Source organism: Aethalodelphis obliquidens, unplaced genomic scaffold, assembly GCF_003676395.1.
Source record: "Aethalodelphis obliquidens isolate GAN/ISIS:26980383/991018 unplaced genomic scaffold, ASM367639v1 scaffold43, whole genome shotgun sequence".
NCBI lineage: Eukaryota > Metazoa > Chordata > Mammalia > Artiodactyla > Delphinidae > Aethalodelphis > Aethalodelphis obliquidens.
The window spans coordinates 5,439,157-5,464,622 of NW_020837987.1; the positions used below are offsets into that span (position 1 = coordinate 5,439,157).

At 55.5% G+C, this 25,466-nt stretch overlaps 1 protein-coding gene across 4 annotated transcripts; it reads right to left on the reverse strand.

Annotated features, from left to right (window-relative positions):
• Positions 1 to 1,844: 1,844 nt before the first annotated feature.
• LOC113605541 (dermokine-like) lies at positions 1,845 to 24,080 on the reverse strand. Of its 4 annotated transcripts, XM_027078988.1 has the most exons (14): positions 23,517 to 24,079; positions 23,121 to 23,408; positions 21,632 to 21,697; positions 21,479 to 21,523; positions 13,310 to 13,369; positions 12,742 to 12,840; positions 9,524 to 9,571; positions 9,289 to 9,336; positions 6,475 to 6,531; positions 6,110 to 6,157; positions 3,895 to 3,966; positions 2,847 to 2,870; positions 2,691 to 2,738; positions 1,845 to 2,152 (listed from the first exon to the last, which is right to left on the reverse strand). In XM_027078988.1, exons 1-13 carry the CDS (start codon positions 24,045 to 24,047, stop codon positions 2,691 to 2,693), a joined length of 1,434 nt encoding a protein of 477 aa, XP_026934789.1. In that variant the 5' UTR covers positions 24,048 to 24,079; the 3' UTR covers positions 1,845 to 2,152. The 4 variants fall into 4 exon arrangements, with proteins under 4 accessions (XP_026934789.1, XP_026934788.1, XP_026934790.1 ...); XM_027078987.1 differs by having other exon boundaries at positions 23,121 to 24,080; XM_027078989.1 differs by lacking the exons at positions 21,479 to 21,523; positions 21,632 to 21,697; positions 23,121 to 23,408; positions 23,517 to 24,079 and adding exons at positions 13,488 to 13,679; positions 13,950 to 15,562.
• Between the last annotated feature and the right edge of the window lie 1,386 nt (positions 24,081 to 25,466).

A 25,466-nucleotide genomic window follows, 5' to 3' on the forward strand; every position in this document is an offset into this window, starting at 1 on the left:
CCAGGGACTGGTAGCAGCGGTGTTCCTCGGGAGCCTTTCCCAGCAGGTCCAGGTTGACATTGGAAGCAGAGGTGAACGGTGCGGAGCCACGCCGAGGGGATGTTACTCTACAACTAATGGAGCTCGTGGGGGATTCCGAGCAGGGGAAACTCCCTGGCTGCCGTGGGACAATGGACGTTAGGGGAAAATCGAACGTCGGAGGCTCTGCCACGAAGCTGCTTCAGAGGCTCCGGCAGGGCAAAGGGGAGGCTGCCGTTTTAAGAGACTCCTTCACACCTGAGGGCCTTAGCCTGTGCTTTAAACTTCAGAGGGTGGCTTTCAGCCTTTTGGACCAGGCACGCCCCAAGTCCAGAAACAATGTTGACCCCTTCAGCTTCTCCCTCAGTCCCTCAGGGACCGGCACGTGGAGACCCGAGGTCCAGCAGTCTGTAGCCCTCACCCCACACCCCAGGAAGCCCGCTGTCAGTCAGCGGGAAGGACTGAGCCTCAGGCCCCAGGATGGACCGCGCTCTCTTCCCTGTGGCTGCGAGGAGGTAGTGCAAGGCCCTCCCTTCCCAGGTGAAACCCAAGGTGAACAGAAGGCAGGAGCCGCAGTTTAAGGACAGAAGTGAGAAGAGGATGCACATCAAATTGGTTCCCCCAAGTCCTTTTGGGGCCCGACTCCTTTCATTTATTCATCAACCGTTTGAGGCCCACCCTGTGCCAGCCCCTGTGCTAAGCCCTGGGAACGCAACAGTGATCGAGGCAGACAGCGGTCGTGCCCTCGGGGAACTTGCAATCTCTGAGGGCGTCACTGAAGCTGGCAGGGTGCTTCCCGTCCTCCTTTCATTTCCTGGGTCCGCCAGAGGCGGTCAAGGACCTCCGAGGTGTCAGAGAGCGGTGGGGCCCCTTAGTTTAAGCTCACTGTGTGGGCTTGGCGGGACTTTGCTCAGAGACTCTAAGCACAGACTCCCCGCCCCGTGCCCAGGGCTCCTCCGCTGGTGATCAGCCCGGGCTCAGCCTGCGCCCCAGCTTCTGGCTGTTTCCCTGGTGCATGAATGGAGTAGAAGTTTTTCACCACCCCTCTGTCTCCTGGAGAGCCTCTACGGCACGTGATGAGGGACTGGGGACTCGCCACTCCCCCCAGCTTCCTAAACATGTCAACCCAGACTCACCCTTGTCCACACCTTGGCGTGTGCACGAGGCTGAGGCTGCGTCGTATTCTCTGCCGGTCCCGCGCTCCTCCTTCGCTCTTCCTTCTGCCCCGCCCTGACCCTCCAGGATGGGTCTCCTCTCTTGGAAGAGCCCCTTAACTCCCACCTCCTGATTTCAGTAGCTCCCCTGTGGCTTTTTCAGGCCAGCGGAACATCCGTGACTGCTCCAAGTGCAGTAAGCCTGCTAGTCACATGTAAATTGGGCAAAGATGATTTTTCACAGATGGAGAAACCCAGGCCCGGTGAGATCCGCTACTTCTCATCAGGACGTCCCAGTCTTCTCTCTCTCGGCCCATCCTGTATACCCCTCTCAGGAAGAAGGCGAGTTACCTGCCCCTGAACCTCCCTCTTCCCTCCTCCCTGATCCAGGCCATCAGTGTAGTATTAAAGAATAAAATTTGCCAAAGTTGGGCTTCCCTGGTGGTGCAGTGGTTGAGAGTCTGCCTGCCGATGCAGGGGACACGGGTTCGTGCCCCGGTCCGGGAAGATCCCACATGCCGTGGAGCGGCTGGGCCCGTGAGCCATGGCCGCTGAGCCTGTGTGTCCGGAGCCTGTGCTCTGCAATGGGAGAGGCCACAACAGTGAGAGGCCCACGTACCGCAAAAAAAAAAAAAAAAAAAAAAAAAAAAAAAAAAAAAATTTGCCAAAGTCTTAGGGAAACAAGACTCATGTTTTATTTCCACAGAGAAACTCTAAAGTAGGACGCGCCTCCTGAATTTCTGTCACGGTAACTTCAGGTCACAAAATGGAGCAGGTGAAGCAATGGCTGGTGTATCCACTGAGGCTGACGGTCAAGGAGACACCACAGTGGGTGGGAGGAAACAAGGGATAGACAGATAGGTACCCAACCTAGAAAAAGCAGGTGTTAGCACCCATACCAAGAGCTGGGGGAGGGGCACAGTCAGGTCCCTTGATGACTGACGGTTCTCAGGGCTTCAGTCGCAGTTGGAAGTGATTTTCTTGAAGACAAGAAAAGAGAAAATGGTAGAACACGGCCACTCCTAGAGCTGCTGAAACCAGGCATCCTCTCACCCAGCTTCTGCGCCCACAGTTCCCTCGTGTCCTGCCTATGTCACCTGCGGTCCCCTCGCTTTCACTCCTCCCTAAAACAAATATTACCTCTTCCCCACCGGCGACTCGCGTCTTTCTGCCTCTGAGCCTTTAAACCCGAAAGGTTCACCTCACTACAGTCCCCCCCGCCCCCGCCCTACAATGCCTGTCCTGTTCCCACTGCTTAACTGAGCCTGCCTTGCTGTTCTCTGGCCCTGCCTCTGTCAGGCCACCACCCAGCACTCAGAGGGTGTTCCGAGTGTTCTAGGTCATCTTCTCATGAGTTTTTCTCCACACCCCACGCTGGGGTCTCCTCCTTAATACCTTTAGTGTGTCCACCCAGAGCAAAGGGAGGGCCAAGCCCCCAGCCCTCCCTCCCCCCGCCCACCCCCGGGGCGGCGGGCCTCAGCTCCTGGCTGCAGCCTTGCACAGCTCACTGACACTCACCTACCAAAACTTCACCCACTGCAGCAGGTCAGGTCGCGCCCGGGAAGCCTGCAGGACGAGGAGAATGTCTGAGTGGACAGAGCGCCGTCCCCGGCACACCCTCTGGCCTCAGACCCCTTCTCTCGCCAGCCGGATTTTCTCTGCCCCAGTACTTACCGAGGAAGAAACCGTGACTCCGCACTGTAAAGAGAAGATCAGAGGAGGTGAGGTGAGGACCTCCGTGCCCTCTCTGTTCTCGACCATGTCCTTAGGGCTCAGGAGGGGCCCATGGTGGGGACAGGCTCAGGTCAGGATCACCCCAAAGGTCCTTTGGTCTGATTGTGGCCCTTCAGCCACAGCAGATATCTCACCCTGAGTGCATTTTACCCAAGATGATATTGAATATGGTCCCTGAGCACACAGTGACCAAGGGGGGTGAAAAGAGGAAAGGTAGGTCTCCCTCTGCCTGCTAGGGGGATAGAAATTGGCCACGAGCAATGGGCAGAAGTGGATACCCACAGGTAGTGTTAACTACACCTTCACCTCCTTTCAGTCAGCAGCTAGTTTCTCATCTCTCAGTAGAAGTCCTCTCCCCAAGGAGAGGGGAGGGGAGAGGACTTCTCTCCCTTTATTACTCTGAGAGATGGAGGGATAATACTGCCTGTTTGTTTGTTCGTTTCTAACCAGCCTAATTAGTATGTAGCACATTCATTTACTGAATTTATCAGATCGTTTTCTTTGCACCCGTATAAAACAAAATCGTCACATTGTTTTTCCTGTTATCTCCTTTGTGAAAGGAAGCATTTATTTTCCCACCAACCAAGAGTTTCTGGGCTGGCCTCCTCTCCCCAAGAAAGGTCAGCAGACCAAGGAAACCTGTCTGTCTGTTTTGCCGTGTGTCGTGTGATTTTTTTTTTTTTTTTTTTTGAGCCTTATATTCCTCACTGAGAGGATTTGGGTCCCAGTTTTCTCCATGGCAGGCGATGCACCCACGGCTCCCCTAGAACCTTTTCTGAGTGAGTGGGTGTGACCCTTCTACCCTTCTCTTCCAAACTGCTCTCAGGGAGCTGGAGTCCCCCTGCACAGGGGTGGGGAGACATGACTATCAAAGCGAACAGGATTCGGCCTCAGCTAGCCTACCCAGAGGACCTTGGCAGTGAAGGCCTCCCCTGTCACCCCCAGGCAGACCCCGTGCAGTGGGAGTCAGGAAGGTTGCAAGCCTTACCTTAGTGGGGATCTGGGCTGAGTGCTGCCCCCCACTGGCAGTAGGGTATTTCTGCTGGTTATAATCGTAGTTCTGCGGAAGGAAGCAGGGGGCGGGAGAGAAGGGATGAAGGCATTTTGCTCCCACATCCCGGCCCTGGCTGGACCTTTCTCGAAGCCCCTGCCTCCTCCCCTCCTTGTGTCATGTGTTTTCTTCTACAGAATCTCCTCGAGCCAGAGTCCACGCCCTCACCTCGCTTTGTGGTCCCAGCCCAGATGGCCCTGCCTCTCTCGTCCCTCTCCACCTCTCCCAGCTCCTCAAGTGTCCCTGGGGAGGTGAGGCGAGGAGACCAAGGAAAGAAGTGAAGTCTGAATCAGGTGGTCGGGTGGCAGTTACCTTAGAAGCTACAGCTGCCGCATCCTGGCATCCTGTGCCAGGCTGAGAAAATTACAGAACGGGGGGCATGGGGAGAGAGAACTGCAGATTGGCCAGACCCGGGAGCAAGGCTGAGAGGAACCAGGGACCTTCTAGGGCCTCCTGAGGGAGGGGCTCACCTGACCAGCAGCGCCTACCCTCCTCTGGTCTGATGACACACGGATGCAAAGGGAGAAGGCGCTGCGGTGAGGGTGGCTCCGTGGTGCTTCAGGCCTTGCTGGACTCTCGAGGCTCCAGCATCCCACCACCCAGGCTCTGCCCTCCCCTTAGAGCCCCAGCATCCCGCCCAGCCCACCCCACCCCTCTCAGTGGTCTGTGATAAGCGCTGCCTACAGAGAAGGCCTGGAGGAAACTGATGGCCCAGATAGACACAGGACAGATCTCTACACTCAGCATTGGGCAGCCAGGGTAGAGAACGGGTTGGCAACACCTCCGCCACCCAGGCACCCGGAGCCGGAGCTAGAATAACAAATGAGCGGTACCCGCACAAGCTCCCGGGGCAGAGCTGGGCACCTCAGCCCCAGCCCGCCTTCTGCCTGCAGCAAACCCCGCTCCCCTCACAGGCCTTTTAATCCCTGTTCCCAAATGCTGTTCTCTATACGGTCCTTGGAAGGATGGTCTGTTATTCATAGAGGCGAAGTGGAGTACATTAGGTTAGCTCTGGGTCAAAGGAGAGAAAGGAAGGGGAGAAATACAAGAAAGGAGATGGAGTCCTCTTAAGAAGCACTGCAGGTGTGCTGGCCACCTCCCCTGCCCCAATCGAGGCAAGAGGAGAATCTCCTCAGTAGGAGGGAAGTTTAGTTCCTGCCATTGTCACTTCTCTACTAGAAACACACACACACACACACACACACACACACACTCACTCTCTCTCTCTCTCAGGGTCAGAATGTTCTTCCCAAGTCTGGCTTAACTCTCTGCCTTACCCATACCTGAATTCTAACCCCACTATTAGGCCTTACACCGTGGGCACAAACTGGTAGACCGTAGGCCTCCAGACATTTTTTGCTTGGTCCACATGTTTAAATTAAATTAGTTGAAAACCAGATTTCTAGCTTTTCTTGAAAAATCAGACAATGTGGCCCCATCTGTCCAGCCTCACGTGCCCACATGGACAAGTGAGTGGGCAGCCCTTGCCTCAGTGCCCAAGCGTCCTGATTCCCGAAGGCCACTGGCCATGCGGAATGGACGTGTGGCCTTTGACAGGACCCAGAGGCCCTGCCCATCCTTCCCAGAACCCAGATAATCAGACCCCCTGCAGCTGCCTGCACTCGACCATGACCCTCCGTCCTCCCCCCATGCACACTGCCCTCCCGCCGCCCTTCAACTTTCCTCCTTAGTGACCCCTTTCCAGCTCTGAGAGTTGGCCCCAGTCCCAGGTCCCTCCCTCTTCCCCACCCCATGGTCCCCTCCACCTGCTCACGGCAGCTGTGGCTTCCCCCAAGCCAGGCCACGCCCAGCCGGAACAGCAGCAGGCGGAGACAGTGGCTGGCTTCATGATCTTGTGCCTGTGGAGGCCCTAACCCTGGACCTCGGCTTTTATCCCAGGGAGGACCTCCCACTCTGCTCCTTCTTCAGTGACTCACAGCTTCCCTCTCCCATCCCACCTCCACTGGTGAGGCGTTGCGCAGAGGGAGGAAAGTGGGAAGGGAGGAAAGTGGGAAGGGAGCAAGGCACCCCCCCTCAGCAGGGATGGGGAGGAACCGGAACAGAACCTGCAAGCCACTGCCCAGGGCCCAGAACCCCACGTCTTCAGAGCTGAGCTTCCCGACCCTGAAATGAGGGGTCCCACTGCCCTTACCTCAGTAATTGCTTTCCAGTTCAAGAAAGGAGTGCTTTGTTTGAACTTCTGGAGGGAGAAGGAGAGATGAGTGGGCCATGAGGAAAGAGAATTCCAAGGGTGGAGGGGGGCAGCTGGTTGGGAAAGTTTGGCGCTGGGTGTAGTTTGGGGTTAGATAAAGATAAGCCTACCGGAGACTGAGGGTGTCAGCATTTCTGGTGGCATTGGTGATAAGACTTGGGTGAGATTACCTATCTCAAAAGTGAGAAGAGGGGGAATTTTGTGACAAGTAGGCTGGAGGGAGGGGTAGCTGCCTTGAGGGAGGGAGGGGAAAGGGACAGGATGACCAGGATCCTCAGTTCTTCAAAGACGGAGAATTCTCCTACCTCCCAGAGTCGACAGAAGTAGAGGAAGATGCGAGTCCTGAGGTCTGGGATTTGGTTCTGTGGATGAAAGTGGGGAACAGGTGAGCAGGGAGTCTGATCCCTGCTCACCTAAGCCCCTCTGCTCCTGCGACCACCATTCCTCAGCCTACAGGATTCACTGTGACTAAGGTCCAGGGGGAGCTGGGTGTCTTTAGGGACACCAGAAAACTGTTTCTGGAAACAAGGAGAGAGAAGCTAGGTCTCTGGAGCCACTGACCACCCCTCCGCCACATACACAGCACACGACACCATTCTTCTCTAGCCCCATTTACCCCCCGGCCTCAGGCAGAACACAGCTGTGGCAAAACCTCAGGACCAGAACCTGCCCCTGACATGCCCACCTTTGCACCTGTCACGCCACCTCCAGCCCATCTCCCAAAGCTGTAGGGCTGAAGTCTCCCCTTCCTAACCCCTCCTGGAACAACAGTGGAGATGTAAGAAAGGAGGAGACACCAGGAGTGTGGGAGAGCTGATATTTATTTCAAGGACCAGAGTTGAGATTAGTGGGGAGACAGTGGCTTCCCTGGTCAGGGGGACTTCCCTGGTGGTGCAGTGGTTAAGAATCCGTCTGCCAATGCAGGGGACATGGGTTCGAGCCCTGGTCCGGGAAGATCCCACATGCCACGGAGCAACTAAGCCTGTGCGCCACAACTACTGAGCCTGTGCTCTAGAGCCCATGAGCCACAACTACTGAGCCCGCGTGCCACAACTACTGAAGCCCGCGCACCTAGAGCCCGTGCTGTGCAACAAGAGAAGCTACCGCAATGAGAAGCCTGCGCACAGCAACGAAGAGTAGCCCCCGCTCTCCGCAACTAGAGAAAAGCCCGCGTGCAGCAACGAAGACTCAACGCAGCCAAAAATTAAAATTAAAATTAAATAAAATTTTTTTAAAAAGAGAATGGGTGGGGCCCCCATCCATCTGGAGGTCACGGGGTGTGAAAAATCCTCTGGTCCTGAGCAAAGAAATAAGTCCTAAGGGGGAGGTCAATGACTAGGAATTCAGGGACTCGTGGACCTAGCCAAGGGTAGATTGGACCCCGGCTCCGGAAATCCGCAGGGACCTTTTGGCCCACGGCTGTCATCGGGGCAAATCCAGAGAGTCCAGCTTGGGCTTGAAACCCACCCCGCCCCCATACTTGCCAGGAACGTTTGGTCCCCCCTCCTTACTCCTCACCCTGGCTGAAGTCCTCGGCTGCCTCGTCGCCCCTCCCTCCGTCGTGAAGGAGCTGGGGACGCTCCATCCTCTTCTCTGCCCACCTCTGTGCTGCCCCTTCCCTAGGAGATCCGATCCTCAGGGGAGCCACACCAAATGAATGCCGCCTGACTGCAAGCACTCCCCTTACTGCCCCCCTGGATGTGCAAAAACGTTTGGCTGTCAGTCCTCTGGCCCTCTGGGAAGTATCTGTGTGTGCCCTGGTTCTCCCATCAGACCCTAAGTGCCCCATGCTCAGGGGCCTGGGCTCCCCGTGGTCCATGGTAGGGCGTCTCACCCCTACCAGAGACAGTTCTTTACGAAACAGAACAAAACAGTCTATTTTGTGCATCCAGAACAGGACTCCGCTGTAGCTGGGAGCTTCTGCATCTCCTGTCTTTCACTCCCCACCTTACTGCCAGAAAGTGACGTTCCTGAGGGCTGTCCCTTTGCCTCCCCACCTGGCACCAACCCCCTCCCTCACAAGTTCTGGAGGGCAGGGGTCCTAGTCTGCCTTCTTTTACGTGAAGGGTCAGAAACTACACTGCTCACAGGAGCCAGGCGGGTGGCTAGCAGAACTGTGGTGGGCGGTGGGAGTCTGACCAAGAGGGGCCCGGTGTTGCCATACTGTTCTTTAAAAATGAATCAAACAGTCAGTGGGCCGCAGATTGCAGCTTCTGCCTTTGGTATCTGCATTGTGTGTTTGTCCTTCACCTCCTCTCTCAGTCCACACCCTCTGCTCTGGAGGTACCTCTGCTATTCTGGTGTCAAATCAGCCTGGCCAGGGCTTCCGCTGCAGGAGGAAGGGGTGGGCGGGGAGGAAGGAGAAGCAGGTTCTGGGCCCCAAGCGACTCCTAACATTGCATATGTGCAGGGCCCGGACTCACGACACCGCCAGGCTCTCGGCGTGTTCGCTTCCTTTTCCCATCTCTCTGGGCGTCAGTCCTCAGGTGGTCTTTTAGCTTCGCCTGATGATTCGGTCCGTCCCCTACCTCTGCCTCTGGCCCCTGAGGATTAGGCCTACTGACTCTCCCCTTAACCTTCTGGTGTCAGAGGGGACACTGAGGTTCAGACCAGCTCGGGTCTGCATGTTGAGACATGAAAGAGGCCCATTGCCTCCTCGTCCCCCCACTCCCAGCTGCTTGCAAGTTCCCCCTCTCTTTTCAGGTCTCTGCTGTCCTTCCTCCTTGTTTTCATCTTTTCTTTTTGCAGTACGCTTTTATTTTATTTTATATTATTTTTTATGCGGTACGCAGGCCTCTCACTGTTGTGGTTTCTTCTGTGCGGAGCACAGGTTCCAGACGTACAGGCTCAGCGGCCATGGCTCACGGACCTAGCAGCTCCGCGGCATGTGGGATCTTCCCGGACCAGGGCACAAACCCGTGTTTCCTGCATCAGGCCAGCAGACTCTCAACCACTGCGCCACCAGGGAAGCCCCTCATCTTTTCTTTTTAAAGCACTGGCTGGAATGCTGTCTTCGTGACCATCCTCATTGCTCCCTGGCTCACCAAGCAAGGGTTTAGCTTTCTTCTCTATACCCCTTCTCCCACAAAGATCAGAATGAACAGCCTTCCAGCCCTTACCTTGCTGATGGTGTCCCAGTTCATGAAACCCAGCTTGGATTTTAAATTCTGCAGAGAAAAAGAAGGAGAATGACCAAATTGGGTCATCATGTAATTGGCTCAGGGCCCCAGGACAAGAGAGGTCAAGGGCCACTGCTGACAGTCATTATAGAAAGAAGACTTCAGCCTGTGGGACCAAGGGACAGAGGTTTGATTTTGCAAAGGAGAGCGAGCAGAGCACTCTTGTCGAACTCACCTTCCAGAAAGTGTCCAAGCCGAAGAGCCCAGGAAACAGCTGAGAGTTCTAAGGGACGGATGAGAAATGGGATGAGAGTAAGGACCCACGCGGTGAGCACGAGGCAGGGGCAGGAGATGTGGGTGTCGGGCGGAGGCAGGGGTTGCTTGACACCACGGTCCCAGCCCAAGGAGGAGTGACGTCCGCATTCACCAAGATGTTGGTTCTATTGACAGCTTCCCCTCCCCCGCTAGACCCTTGCCCCTGGGTGGGGAAAAGGGAGCTGATGGTCAAGGCTCTACATCCTGTCGTACTTGCCACCTATCATCCCACTCCTGGCCCACCCTTCTCCACCTCTGGTCAAGCCACCTTCTCCTCTTCTCAACACAGTACCTAAGAGCCCCACCTCCAGAAAGCCTTCCTGGACTGACTCGCTACTTGCTCAGCAGAATAACCCCACCCAGTCCCTCGAATCATATCCATATTCGTGCTCCCCCCCCATGCCCTGAACCCCCCAAACACTGCTAGTAGCCAATATGTAGTCCCACTGTGCGCGGGGCACTGCGCCTCCACCCGCCACTTTCCCACGTGGAGATGCCTCCACTGTACAGATGGAGAAACTGAAACGTAGGGCTGTCCAACAGCTTTTCTCAGCATCTGTCTCCGTGTCAGACTCCAGTGTTGGGACTCTGAACCACGCTGATGTGATTATGATGCAGAAAGCGCTGCAGTAACTGAGGGGGGTGAACAAGTTAAGCTTTGCTGTCCCCATTTTACCCAAGAGGGAGCCTGGGCTCAGAGAGGTTAATCGACTTGCCTGATGACACACAGATGACAGGTAACGCAGCTGGCGTTTGAACCCCCATCTTCTGAATCAAAGTTCGCTGCCTTTCCACTTGTCAACCCTGCCTTCTTAAATATGGTTTAAAAAAATATCCCCTTGATGATTCTGTCATTTTTGTCTGTTTTTCCACCTCGCGATATATTGAAGACTTTCGTAGTATAAAACTAGAAATAGAATTACGAACTGGGAGAGGGTTCCTTAAAACCTGTCTACCCAGGAAAGGTTAGTATCCCTGATATGCAAGGAGCTCTCCCGAGAGCCTTCCAGGGTGGCATCACCACCCCTCGCCTCCTCCTCCCCGTTAGGCGTGCTCCTCACCCCGTGGGCCCCACTCAACCCCGGGGCACGGGCTGGCAGCCTCTCCAGGATGCCTGTTAGAAACCAGAATCTCAGCCCCACCCCAGCCCTGCTGAATGCGAACCTGTATTTTCACAAGACCTCTAGGTGATTCCTGTGAGCCTTAGCCAACACTTCCTCTGTCAGCACAGCAGTTGCTGAAGGAGAGGCAGATTTCCAGAATAACTAGGAGGGAAATGTACGCTCTCGAAACAGTCTCCATGTACGCTCTCGAAACACTGTTTCCATGTACACTCTCGAAACACTGTTTCCAAAGTCCTTCAAAGAAGTCACCCGAATACTGTTTACACGCAGGGTATAGGACGTTTGAAACAATCATGTTTCTAGAAGGATTGGTTTTCATACGATTTTTCACAGCCCCATCTGTGGTATAAAGTGAGGTATATCGTGTAAGGATCTGCAATTAATTATTACTTCGGAGCTGGTTAGTCTTTTCAGGAGCATGTGTTTGGTTTCTTCCCTCTAGATTGTAACCAGAGCTAGCCTTAGGAGGGGGGGCCGGAGCGGAGTTGCCTTGAGGAGGGCACACAGCTGCGGTGATGAGCTGCCGTCACTGCAAGTTCGCCTCTCACCTGCCCCCGGATTCCCCGGACACGTGGACTTCACTGCGTGGGTTATCGCACGGTGGGAGAGAGAAAGAGAAACTCTCATGTCCCACGAAGACACCTAGTCCAGTCCCCAGACTGCAGCATTTTAACTCCGTGGCTGGCCCGGGTCCGCCGACCCGGCGGCGGTCAGCCTGTTCCCCGCCCATCCCTCAACGCCTCTTGTTTTCCTTCCCACCGTTCGGGGCAGATCTGCACAGACACGCCCTCGCCAGACGCTCACCTCGGGTTTGTTCCCACCACTTCCACCCCTGCTACCCAAGGAGGAGCTGGTATTGTATCCCAGCAAAAGGGAAAGCGAGAGTCCGTGTGGGGTCTCCAAAGGGCTTGGAAGGGCCCAAATCGTTCCCAAAAATAGGAAGTCATCCCATAATAGGCACTATGATATTTTAACGCCCTGCCCAAGCTCCACACTGTCCCATCTTCAGCCGGTCAGTCACAGAGGGAAGTTATTCAGGGCACGGAGAAGGGTAGGTGTGGCCACGTGTATTTGGAGATGTGGGGTAATTGGGGGATTCTGAGCTGCTGCCGTCCAACCTCCACTTCATGCCAGGGGTGGAAAAGCCACTGGAGACCGACTTCATAAGAGCCGTGACCCTGGCACCCTGGGGCTCCTTCGGCCCTCCTCCTGCCTCTCCTCACCCCTCACCCTCTCCTGGAACCTAGAAAGGGGAAGGGACCCCTAGAATCCTTACCTGGGAGTAACCGCCTTGATCAAAATTTCTAGAGTTTTCGAAGGGTCAGTTGTAGGTGGGGGGAGGGGAAGCAGGTAGTACAGGGAGCAGTAAATTAACACCTGGCTTTTTCTTGCCTGAGACCCTCCTCTTGCCTGAGGCCTTGCCCAGATCCCCAAGGAAGCCAGCTGTGCCCCCTCTCAGCAGGACCCCTGATGGGAGTTCCACCCCAATCCAGCTGCCAGGTACTGGTCCCCTCCTGGCCCTCTCACCCCTCACGTAGGAACACGGTATTTGTTAGCGTCCACACCTCAGCTCTGTAAATGTCCTTAAGTTTCCACGTGCGGTTCTGCCCCAATCCTCCTGGGAGCTTCCCAAACAAGTGTCATGTTTCCCTGTGCCCACCTCTCTTGCTCCATCCACTACCCCAGCTCTAGTCCAATTCGCCAAGTGGACACGCCTGCAGAACTAGAGGTCAGACAGGAGACAGGGCATCCCCGGCATCAGGGAGTGGATGACAAGGGGCTAGAGTGAGCACAGTAGGCAGGGCACCTCTTCTGGAAATTAGAGGGCACATTTAAGCCACACTTCCTGGTGAGGCTGGGAAGGTGGGGAACAGAAGCTGAGGGAGCCCAGGATGACAACTCCGGTGACGCCATCTACCCTGGGGCTGGCAGCTTTCGGGAAGACCTCGGAGTGGGTTTCCTCAGCAGGGACCACCAGGGGCCCCACCTCTGCCTTCAACAAAGGAGAACTTACCCAGTGGAGCTCAGAACTGCCACCGCTGCTGCTGTTGCTGCCGCCGCTGCTGCCACCACTGATGCTGCCACCGCTGTTCCTGCCATCATTGCTGCTTCCCTGAGGGTCAGGAAGAGACCAGAGTGAGGTCTAAAGATGAGGACACCAAGATTGCTTTCCTCCCTCCCCGGCCTCCCTTGCTCAGGACTATTTCCCGCCCAGTCTGAGAGGAGCAGAACTTCTGCAGAATGCCCCAGGTTGTCCTGTCCTCTTACCCCAGAGTTGCTAGAGCTTCCACCTGAGCCAGATGGTGGGCGGTTGGTGCATTGCAGAGGGAAGGGGACGGGTGAGGTTTGAGACTTCAGTCAAAGCCATCCCCACAGGCCAGGCTCTCCTGCTTCCCTGGCTTGGCCTTCTTTCCCATCGCATCTCTCTTCCATGCCCATCTCACTCTTCCAAGCCTCCTCCCCACACCTATCTCTCCCCACTCCGATCTGCTCTTCCCTCAACCCCTCCCCTGCCCATCTTTCTTTCCTCTTCGTCTCTCCCACTTTCTATCACACGCATCCAGACAGACTCTTCCTCTTACCTCTGCATTTGGGTTGTCACTGCTTCTCCTTGAGCCATAAGGAGGTTGGGCCACAGCTGCCTGCAGGGAGGGTGAGACTGAGCATGGGATCGGGAAGGACACGGGTGAAACGCCAAAAGTGTGGGCTTGAAGGGAGGGAGGTGGCAGGCATCAGGGCCAGGGTGATGTCCTGATGTACCTGAGTGTTGGTGCCTAGGTTGAATGCCCCTCCATAGCCTTCGTGGCCCCAGGAGCCTCCCTGAGAGTTGGTCCCAAAGCTGCCACCTGAGCCTCCAGAATACACCTGGTCCCAGGGAATCCCTGGACCTCCAGGATTGCCTGGAGAGCCAGAGGAGCCATGGCCTCCACAAGGAGGCTGCCCATTGGTTCCCTGCAAGACCAACGTGGCCGCACTGAGTGTGTGTGGCCACCTCCCTCTGGGATGGGGTAGGACAGGCAGAGCAACTCAGATAGAGAAGCCACACGGAGAAGCAGGTGGAGAGAGACCTCAGGGTGGTGGGGGAGGGATGCCTAACGTAGAAGGAAACTGGCCCAGACAGCCACCAGTAAGGGAGCCCTTCCTCCTATTAACTGCTTCCCAGGACTCTCAACCCAGCTGCCCGCAGCCTCCCATTTCCACACCCGGCTTCCAGCCACTCACCAAAGCACCGTTGCCGCCAGGCATCCCCTGCGAGGAGCTGTGGGCAGCGTCCACTCCGTGCTGAATGACATTCTCAGCCTGTCTGCCAGCCTCACTCCCAGTGTTTCCAAGAGCATGGGCCGCTTCCTCAACCCCACGGGCGAGAGCATCCCCCACGCCGGGGCCCATGGTCTCCTTGACTCCAGAACCCGCTGCCTCTCCATCCCCTCCGCCAGTGGCCTCCCCGACTCCGTGCTTGATGGCCTCTCCCACTTCTTGTCCAATGGCCTCTCCCACCCCGTGTCCAGTGGTCTCCATGGCCCCTGCTCCAGAGCTCTCCCCTCCACTCAGCAGTAGGCCAGCCTCCCCACTGCCCAGGCACAGGGCCAGCAGGAGGCAGGCCAGACACCCCTGTAGCTTCATCTCTGCCTCGTTCCTTCTCTCCTGAGTGTCTTCTTCCCACCCAAGTTTACTCGCTTGCCCTTTCTCTTTCCCCGCGTCTGCGTGCCCTCCTCCCTCCTCTCCTTCCTTCTGACTTCTCGTTCTCCCTTCCTCTAGGTCTGCAGCCTTCTCTCTCCTTTCCCAGATGTCCCTGTTTTCCCACAGCCCTTGTCCCCGCCGCTACTCCTTATACTGTAGCTTGGAAGAAGGTGGCAGGGCTGGGCAGCCCAGAGTCCCTCCCCCCAGTGACTCAGGCCCAGCCACCCATAGGTGAGCTGTAATTGTGAGCCTGAGAGCCTGTGTCGAAACAGAGAGGGAGCCCGTGCATCAGGGAGGGAGGGGGAAATGGGATGAGACCGGTGCCAAAGTGTTCCCATTTCCCAACCCCAGGAGTCTGGGGCGCAGGGTAGGAGGTTGCATCTGAGGTGATAGGCTGGTAGTGTCTCCTAGAGGTGGGGGGGTAGGGGGGACTTAGGAGAGAGGAATCAGGCAGGACCTCATCAGGGGGGCGAGGGTAGGGAATGCAGCAGGATAGGACCCACCCTAGGTGTAAGCCAGCCTGGGTCGGGGACGCCAGAATGGCTGGACGCCACCTGCCGCTGCAGGTGCCCTTCCTCAGCCTTCCTCTCTGTTTCCATCGGCCTTTGTCTCTCCCATCTCTCTCCCCTCCCATACTGCCACCTAAAGGTGACTGCCTCACACTTCCACACCTTCCAGCCATAGAGAGCCTGGGACCCGGGAGACCGCCCTCGGTGGGGACGCCAGGCATCTGTCGGGGAAGGAAGTGGCTACGACCCTGAGAGGGGTCATCGGGGCGTCTCAGTTAGCATCCCGGCTGCTCTGAGCTGAGAAAGCTGGGCGGGGAGCTGGGGAGCTGGGCAGGTGGGCCACCCCCGAGGAATGAGGGGGCGGGGAAGACCTAGGGAGGGAGCTGCTGACCCAGGCACCCATCCTGTTTACCGGGCCTGGTGGGGTCACGTGTGTGAGCTCACGGCCTGCCGCGAGGGCTGGGACTACACCAGCGCACCCCACTGCTGCCCCCAGCCCCTCCCAGAGGGGCCAGAGTGGCACTGGCAAGGGAGGAGGGGTCAGCACAGGGGCAGGAGCCCCGGGTCAGCCAGTGGCCCTCTCCCCTGGGCCCAGCTCAGGATGCAGAACTCGGGCAGCCTCCCGAGGTCTCATCGCTGCTCAGCGAGCGAGGCTGCTTCTCCACTCCCAGGAACCCCAGGCCCTCCCACTTGGCACTGCCTGAGTTAGGAGGGGCCGGTTTCTATCCGCCTTTCTCAGCGTCTCTCCGTCAGTCTCTCTCTCCACCCCCACACCTTCACCCCAACTTGTAACACCCATCACCTCTCACGATGTAAACACAATCCCTGTCTGTCCTCCGCTGCTCCTTCCTAGCTCCTTATTACCCCATCGCTGACTCTTTAATGATGATAATAGTGGTGGGGGTAATAACAATAAAAATCATCATCATCGTTGTAGCTGCAGTTTATCCGGGGCTTTCTATGTGCCCAGCACCGGACTAGGCACTTTAAGGCTCAGACAGCCCTGGGAGAATCGGTCTTATTCTCAGCCTGTCTGCCAGCCTCACTCCCAGTGTTTCCAAGAGCATGGGCCGCTTCCTCAGCCCCACGGGCGAGAGCATCCCCCACCCCGGGGCCCGTGGCCTCCCTGACTCCAGAGCCTGTTGCCTGTCCATGGGATGACTCGGCGATGAGTCCCAGTGACCCAAGGCAGTGCCAAGTGGGAGGACCTGGGGTTCCTGGGAGTGGAGAAGCACACACCACATTTAGGGACAGAGAACTTGGGGCTCAGAGGGGACATGGTGAGTATGCGGTAGAGGCAAAGCTAAGCCCAGCCTGTCTCATTCCTGAGCCTGGCTTCCAGCGTATTCTGTCATCTCTGTGTCTCAGACCTTCCCCTGCTTTTCGAAGCCCTCATTCTTCCCTGGACAGAATTAGTTTGGATTTTGCTCCGGGGCCATGTAAGGGGCAGAGAGCAGGAGGAAATCTGGGGCCTCCGGGGTTGGTGATGGACATCCCAGCCCCCTGAGCCTGCTGCTTCCCATTCCCGCGGGGCAGGACCACAGGGCAGGAGGTGGTGTGTGTGCTCACTGACTCCAGGACTCCTTCCCACACTTCCTTCGCGGGACACCCTCACCATGGTGTAGAGCTGCCCTCTCCCTTCTCTGTTACTAATATTTTTCTTTAAGCCAGCTTACTTTCTTAAGTATATTTTAAGAGAATACTTTATATCACCACTCTTAAGTGGAAAGCCAGGCTCACTGGCCCATATATAGAAAGAACCAGAAAAACAAAGTGAGAAGCAAACAATTGTATTACATTATAGCTGGCGGCAGCTCCTGTACCCTTTGTTAAAAAGGGAGATTAGCAAGTATGAGAGAGGTGTTCCAGGCACACCAGCACAGAAATGGAGTCTTCCTCTTTACCTAGTCAGAAAGCTTCAAAGAGAATTAAGAAAAGAGTAAATTTCTCACTGTGTGATTCAGACTTATTCAAAGCCATATTCACGAACCACCTAAATTCTCCCATGCCACCAGCAGTCCCATGTTCTACCTTCTGGGAAAAACTACCCTCAGACATCCCTGGACCTGAGGGGTCACCTCAAATCAGTCTTAAGGCATATTTATTAAATACCTGTTGTGAACCAAACAGAAGACTAGGTGCTTTCACATGCATGATCTCATGTAGTCCTCACTATAACCTCGAGAGATAAATATTATTCCCATGTTACAGATAAGGTAACTGAGGCCTAGAGCTGTTAAACAAACATACAAAATCATATACAAGATCATGGTAAAATGGAGCTGTCAGGGCTTCCCCGGTGGTGCAGTGGTTAAGAATCCGCCTGCCATTGCAGGGCACGTGGGTTTGAGCCCTGGTCCAGGAAGATCCCACACGCCGTGGAGCAACTAAGCCCGTGCGCCACAACTACTGAGCCTGCGCTCTAGAGCCCGCAAGCCACAACTACTGAGCCCACGTGCCACAACTACTGAAGCCCACGCGCCTGGAGCCCGTGCTCCGCAACAAGAGAAGCCACCGCAATGAGAAGCCCGCACACCGCAGCGAAGAGTAGCCACTGCTCGCCGCAACTAGAGAAAGCCCGTGCACAGCAACAAAGACCCAACACAGGCAAAAATAAATAAATTAATTAATTAAAATGGTTAAAAAAAAAAATGGAGCTGTCAGAATCTGACCCAGGTAAAGGGGTCAGATTGAACTTGGTAAAGGGGACTTATTTTGAAGTAGCCCCTCCCCCACCCCAGGGTCACGGGGGAAGCCTGCCGCCCCTCCAGCAGAGGTCCCCAGCAGGTAGTTGCTCTGGACGAGGAGCTGGCCATCAGTGCTTACTAGCTGCGTGGCCTCCCTCAACTCTCTCCCTTCTCCGAGCCTCGGCTTCACCATGTCTAAGGGGGTAAACGTGGGACCTACCTCGAGGGAGGTCGTGAGGGTGAATGAATCATGTCTGTAAGTGCTTAGCCCAGAGTGAACACCCAATAAAAGATGGCTGTGAGGGTCCCGCCCAGACTCCTCTCCCTGTTCTTGCACAACTGCAGAAACTGCCCTCTCTCTCTCATGCCCTCGCCTGGCTCTCCCTGTCTGGCCCAGGTGACAGGTCCTTGCTCACCCTCATTCCAAGGCCTTTCCCAAGTCCGCTCAGGCCAATAGGCTCCCCTCTACTAGTTGCCAGACAAGTGTACCCAGCCTCGACCCCTCCTCTGGAACCTCTTAGTCTAGGGGGAGAATGGACATGAAACAGGTAAGTATATAATTACAGCTTGTCACAGCACTGTGAAGACCGGTATCAGCATGCCATGAGAGAGTAACAGAGGCGTCCCTAGGTTCAGGTTGGGTGAGGTTCGGGGAGGTGGGGCACACAGAGGCATAGAGGCAGGGAGGACGCTCTTAGCAGAGGAAGCAGCCCACCAGGCCTCAAGGCAGGACTGAGCCATGCCGCTTTCACCTTTAAGTCCTGGCTCAGCTCTTCTCTTCCAGAAGCCTCCCAGGATTGACCTCCAGCACATACTCATTATCCTATATCTCTTTGGCACTTCCAGGACCCCCAGCCAAGCAAGAACATGGGCATACAATAAAATCAATGAAAGCTTTTACTTTCTGAAAGAAGAATTCCCTTCTCGGAAGGGACTCCTCCAGTCCAGGTGAAAAGACGTCCAGCACAGAGTAGACCTTCAGGAAATGTGTGGTAGGAATGAACCCTTCTGCTTCTTGAAATGCATGAAACAAAGGTCTGCGATTTACTAGGAAATACGTCCAAAATGTATCGGTACGAGGCTAGATGGCTAGGTGTGTGATGAGTGGAAGCGCGATAAGCAAGCGTAGTCATGTGCTAGGGGTGGAATCTAAGTGGCGGGTATGCGGGTAGCCACTGTAAAATTCTTTCATCTTTGCAGTAAATTATTGCCAGGGGAGAGAAGCAACACATGTGATTAAAATGGTGGTATTCTGGGGACTTCCCTGGCGGTCCAGTGGTTAGGACTCAGCGCTTCCACTGCAGGGGGCACGGGTTCAATTCCTGGTCAGGGAACTAAGACCCCCGCAAGCCACACAGCGCAGCCAAAAAGAAAAAAAAAAAAAGTAAAAAATAAATTAAAAAACAAAACTTAAAAAAAAATGGTGGTATTCTACAGATAAGGAAAAACAAGGAGAACATAAAGCGCCAGGAGCACCACCTTTACTGTGCACGTCAGGCCCCTCCCCTCCCTGCTGTGGCATTTAGTCCTTAGTGATGCACCACTTTGTATTTGTTTTCATGTTCTGTTTATACACCTCATCTCCCCCACGAAGCCCGTAAATTCCCCAAAGGGCAAGAACACTGTCTCTTATTTCTGGTCCCACGGTTGATGGAATTTTGGAGCTGGAAGCCATGTTTGCAGTCCTCTCCTGCAGACACCCACCCCCCTTTACATGGGAGGAAATGGTGGCCCCTGGAGGGGAAGGATGCGGCCTACAGGCGCACGGTTCTGACTGGAATGTAGGTCTCTCAGCGCTCAGGCCCGTGCTTGGCAAGTGTTCTAGAGACGTTACAGGCGACTGTGCAAGGTCAGGTTCTGGCAATAGACAGGCCTGCTGCTTTCTCCTGGGTTGCCCCCGGCAAGTGCCCTGGCCCCTCTGAGCTTAGTTTCCTCATCCATACAATGGGGAACTTCTGCCTTTGGGTTGTGGGAGGCTTAAATGGTTACAGAGTAGGAACAGCCCTTCACACAGTACCTGGAAGCTACGAAGTGCTCAGTATGTAGTGGTTGCTATCATTACTGGTCCGGGCTTTGAGCCGGGCCTTCCGTGTCCCTATTCCTGTCCTTGTAAAGAGGCCTCCTGTCATCAGAGTGGCTTCCCCCCTGAGCCTTTGGCCCTCGTCCCCAAGAGAGGACCTCCCACATGTACCTCTTTCCTCTCTCCTATTCACTGAGTCTCCTCCTTACTGATACTAAACAGGAGAGAGAACTCTTCGTTTTCGGAATGTCCTCGGTAGCTCTTAGGCTGTTTCTCCCTCCACTTATTGTGTGTCCTTAGTCACGTCTCTTAACTTGCGTGAGCCTCCATGGGATTTTCTCTAACATGGGGCAATAGCAGTGCCTCTTACCTAACTGGGTGGTTGGGAGGATTCGGTGAGGTCATGCAGGTAAAGCGCAGGGAGCCTCGCAGGCCCTGGTTGCGCAATACACACGAGTGACTATTGACATCCCTTTGGTGCCACACTCCCGAATGAGGATGCTACCCCCTTGGGCTTCACCAAGGCTCCTGCCACTTTTTCCCTGGTGCTTCTGCCCCCGCTACTGGCCTGGAGGGGCTTCCCCTGCACGAATTTCCTCCCCGTGCTGAGCATGAATTTTGCACTAGTGAAGCATGGCTCGTCCCTGTGATGGCCCTCTTCCGTCGGATCAGCCTGAAATCTCCAGCTCAACCCATCCTGTGCATCGGACCCCCCAGCGTCTCCGGTGAAGAAGCAAGAGGAGAAAAGACAAGCCTCCCCTCCACGAATCCCTCCTGAGGGAGCACAGTGAACCATGATGAGAGTACAGTGTGTTGTATTATCCACAAATCTCAGTACAGCCCCTTAAGGGACTCCAGAAATCTATCCTCCTACTTCCCCCCGGTTCCTTCGGGTCATTTCAGCTGATATGACAACAGGAATGTCAGTCTGTTCAACAAGGCCAGTTCGTCAGTTTAGAGAATGATGTTGGTGAGGCTCTGGAAGAGAGGAGAGAGGGGGTGGATGCAGGGCACACAGTCGCAAGAACTCTACCCTCATGCACCCTAGAGAGATGGGAGGGGGACTGACTACTCTAGCTCCGGAATTGCTTATGTTCTGGGGAAGAACATACGGAAGGCGGCACCTAGATTCAGGAAGAATAGGGAGACGGTCCTCCCAGGCAGAGGTGCCAGGGGCCTCTGTAGGGACAGAGAAGCCTTGTGTGTTTTGCCTGAGAGGATCCCCTGCCACCTCCACAGCCCGGGAACAAACAAGGGTGTGCCTTTGGGTTCCTGGCACAGTCTTAGGGCTGTTACACACCCTCACCCTTTTGCCCCAGGCTCAGGCATCTGAATGTACTAAATGCAAAGAGAAGAGCTAGGACTTTCCTTTGGGCCCAGAGGGAGGACCAGCATCCCACAGGAACCTTTCTCCTGGGCTGGCGGGGCAGGTAGGTTGCTGTCAACCAGGGAGAGGACAGAGCTACAGGTTCCCGCCACCCAGCACGTTGCCACAAGGCAGCAGGGACAGAGCAGCGGAGGGATGCACAGAACAGGGAGGGAGTCTGACGGGAGATGCCGCGGAGAGGGGACAGGCACACAGAGGGGAGGGTTTCAGCAGCCCCTCCCTTCCTGGCTCCGAGATGTACACAGGACTTTTGTGCCTCAGTGGGAACGGAAAGCGCCCGAAAGATGAAAGCAGGATGTGAAGGGCAAAGAGCAGTGAGGAAAGGAAAACCAGAGCTGGAAAATGGGTTGGATGGTGTCTGCAGAGGCTGAGTGTCTGTCCACAGTGCAATTGTCAGTGAACAGGCAACGGGAAGAGGATGTAAGAGCATGTCCCAAGTAGGAAGTAGAAACCACGTGGGCACTCACCTTCCACAGAACTGAAAGGTCAATGAAGGGCTTGTTGACCAAAGCCTGAAATTCAAGGACAAGAAGGTTAGTCCCCAGCATCTGTCGCACCAGCCCTCCTAGGAGAGCCTCCACGCCACCGCCCCCCACCCACCCTGTGCTCGCGAGACTTACTCCAGATGTTAAGGTTGTGGTTGCAGCCCCTCCGTTCTGGTGAGTGAATCTGCCTTGAGGACTGCCCTGTGGATGAAGCCCAGGCTGTCATTACACCCCCCCCAGACCCTAAGGGTCTCCCAAGTTCCTTTTCCCCAGTGGCCAGCTTCCCCTAGGGCGACCGGGGCTGGGGCAGAAGGCATAGGCTAACCCCCTGCCCCTCACTGTCCAGAAAGGAAACCCATGTTGCTGTGGGAATTCTGTGAGAGATGGGAGGAGAAGCCAGGAAGAACGTCTGCCCCTACTGCTTAGTCTTCCCTCAATTCCCTTTTCTTTCAGTTAATGAGATGTTCTCAGTCACTGAGAAGGGGCCCAACTGGAAAGGGAACCCAGAGAAGCCACGCAAATACCAGGACCATAGTATAACCCCAGCCCTGACTTCAAAGCTCCCCCTTCTACACACACGCTAACCTGATCCCTAACTCGGGGATCCCTGTCCTTAATCCTCTCCCCACTCAGCAGTGTCTCCCCTGCTGCACTGCTGCTGCCAGCCTCAAATCCCCAAACAAACAGCCCTCTCTCGGTCTCTATTTGGTGAATCCTGGCATCTAACTCAGAGCCCCTCCTTCACCCTGCACACTTTCTACATAGTTTCTTCCTCCCCACCCCACGCCTCTCTGGTTCCGTGGCTGGTAGCCCCTGTAGCTATGGGCTTTGAGGCCTGGGCCAGTCCTCAAGACGGTGTCCCAAAGAGTCCTCGTGGAGACTGGGGAGTGGGGACCTGGGGCAGGCGGGAGTCAGCCTTCTCCTGTTCCTCCTTGGAGCCTGTTACGCTGTGCGTGCTTCTGCTTGCCTCTCCTGGGCTCCGGTATCTATTCCCCCTATGTAAGTGGGGATCAGACATCCTCCAGAAGGCCTCCTCTGGTGGGGCGGTGGGGAGGAAGAGAAGGAACTCCGACTTGTGATTCTCCAGAGCTGTGTGCTAGCCACATGACCTTGGCAAATCCCTTAAGCCTCGCTGAGCCTCTGTTTCCTTACCTGAGAATCAGGGAGTCCTCAGCCCGCCTACCTCACAGGCTTGTTATGAACATTAAACAGAACAGGGCTTTTCTCCCAAAGCTATTCCTCAAGCTCCAGCGGATGCTCTGGCTTTTCTCAACACTCATTCTCTTCGCACCGTGATAGACCTTGGCCTCAGTCACTGCTTCCTGTTCCCCAGGAGAGGCTTCACGTCCCTCCCTTTAGATCTCCTTAACTAGGAGGCAGCCCCTGAAGGTGGGGCTGGGTCCCATTCCCATTCTCTGATACAGGGCTTTGCAGATAAGATGGCTTAATCCTTCTGACCAGCTGACCACCAGCTCCTTTGTAAGGGAGAAGGAGGACACGGTTACAGAGCTGCCCAAGCTTCTTTCACCAAATGATAGGGACCTGGGCGCCCCAAATGTCCCAAGGGTTTAACCTCTCCCTCCCCAACACCCTTCTCCCCATTTCCCCAGCCCTGTTCACCTACATTCAGCAGCTGGTTGGCTTCCTTGCCGGCTTGGTTGGTCCCATCATGAACCGTCTGATGCAACCCGTCCTCCTCCTTCCCGGCCTCACCAGCAGCGTGGGGGACACCTTGGCCAAGTTTCTCCACTTCCTTTCCAGCCTGACCAGCAGCGTGGCTGACCCCCTGACCAAACTTTCCCACCTCCTTTCCAGCCTGATTAACTCCATGATGCCCCTCTTGGACTATTTTTTCTCCCTCTTTCCCAGCCTGCCCTGCAGCGTGGCTGACCCCCTGACCAAACTTTCCCACCTCCCTTCCAGCCTGATTAACTCCATGATGCCCCCCTTGGACTATTTTTTCTCCCTCTTTCCCTGCCTGCCCTGCAGCGTGGCTGACCCCCTGACCAAACTTTCCCACCTCCTCTCCATTATGATTACCTCCATGATGGACCCCCTGGACTATTTTTTCTCCCTCTTTCCCAGCATGGTGGACCCCCTGGCCAAACCTACTTGCCTCATTTCCTGCCTGGTTGACCCCATCGTGGACCCCCTGAGTCACTTTGTTTGCCTCCTTCTCAACCTGTCCAGTAGCACTGTTGACCCCAGGGACAAACTTCTCTGCTCCCTTTCCTGCTTGTCCGGTGACATTGTTGATTCCATGGGTTACCTTGTCCAAGTTGTGGTTGAGCCCCTGGACGCCCTTGTCCAGCTCCTTACCGGCCTGGCTCCCCACACTGTTGAGTCCACTAAAATCTTTCTCCCTTCCAGCTTGAGGGATTCCATTATTGATGCCTTCCAGGGCCTTGCCCACCTCTCTCTCTGTATTGCTCAGCCCTTTGCTGATCCCTTCAGTGACCTTCTTAAGGGGGTCAGCACCGGCCGCCCATCCAGGCAAAGGTCCCAGCAGCAGCAAGAGGAAGCAGGAGCTGAGCAAACTGGCAAGATGCATATTGTTGGGGAAGTGGGGAGGATGCAGAGAGGGGCCAGGGAGGCAAAGCTACTATTTATCCTCTGCTTCCTTTCCTCTGCTCCACCCCTCATGACTCAATTACCCTGTGAGGCACTGACTTGATCTCCAGTCAGTGAGGTAATTCCCAGCGAGATTTGGGGTTGAGCAATGAAGAGGAGGAGGAAGAGTAGGTGAGTCATAAATGGAGAAGACTCACATGGCATCTTTGCTCCTTGCCCAGCTCAGGCCCTCCACCCCGGAGCCCAGATGTCTGCCCTTCCAATCACTTCCCCTTTCTATTCCTCACCCACTGTCCAGGCCTCCTTTCTCCCAACTGCACCTTCAGGCACCCTCCATCCCTGGGACCCAGGCCTGGTTCTTCAGCATCTTCACTCCTCTCCGGGGACCTAAGGATCCAGTTTCCCCAGCAGCAAGATTTTGGAAGGGTGGGAGGCACAGTCAGGGGGTGGGGAGCAACCCCGGGGAGTTGAGGGAATCATCAGACCTTGTTCTTGTTGTTTGTTGTTCTTGTTGACCCCCAACGCCCACACTTCTTATGCTCCGGCCTCACGGGTCTTCTCCCTGGTCCTCAAACACACCAAGCTCATTCCTGCCTCATGGCCTTTGCACTTGCTGTTGTCTCTGCCTGGAATGCAGAAGTCAGATCTTCACAAGGTGGTTTCCTCCTCACTCTCTTCTTGGCTCAAATGTCACCTTCCCAAAAAGACCCTTCCCTGGCCGTCCCACAGCTATACTCTGTAATATCATCCTTTAGTTTTTATAGCTCCTACCACGATCTGAAATTATTTTATTGTCTGTCTCACCTATCAGATAGTAAACTTCCAGAGGGCCTTTGTCTGTATTGATCATTGTCACGTCCCCAGCTTCAAGAACATTGCCTGGGGTTCAGTAAACATTTGAACAAATGGATGGATTAGAAGATGCCAGGGGAAGAAAGTCCAGGCCTGAGCCTGAGTCTCAGAGGGTGCTGGAGGGAAGGTTGCCTGTATCCCCAGAGCAGCACAAGGTCCCTTGTTGAGGGTTGCAGGTTTTGGAGCCAGGATCACATTCTTGTCCTACCTCCCAGCCCTTGGGCAAGGGCAGGGGGCTGACTGCCATGAGCAGGGGCAGGATGCAGTGTCTCCTGAAAAGCCAGTTGAGGCAGTCGTGGGGAGGGGCTGAAGACCCAGGGCAGCAGAAGACTGTCAGCCAGAAGCTGGGCTGAGGGCCAGGAGCTCATCCCTCCTGCCCTCCTCCCCCTGAGGCCTCCTAAGTCCCAGCTGAAGCCTCAAGTGTTGACATATTGGCAAGGGTTGGAGAGGGAAACAGCTGAGAGTGTGGCCTAGGTGTGGAGAGGGACATCAGAGGGAAGGGCAGGGGGTGGTTGGTAGGTCTGTCGTTGGTAGGTCTGTCGAGCTA

Coding starts and splice junctions, on each gene's coding strand:
- LOC113605541 (XM_027078987.1), bottom strand. CDS start 24,047: ATGCATCTTGCCAGTTTGCTCAGCTCCTGCTTCCTCTTGCTGCTGCTG. Junction 21,524..21,631: donor CCACAACCTTAACATCTGGA/GTAAGTCTCGCG, acceptor CTTGAATTTCAG/GCTTTGGTCAACAAGCCCTT. Junction 13,370..21,478: donor ACCTTTCAGTTCTGTGGAAG/GTGAGTGCCCAC, acceptor CCCTCCCTGCAG/GCAGCTGTGGCCCAACCTCC.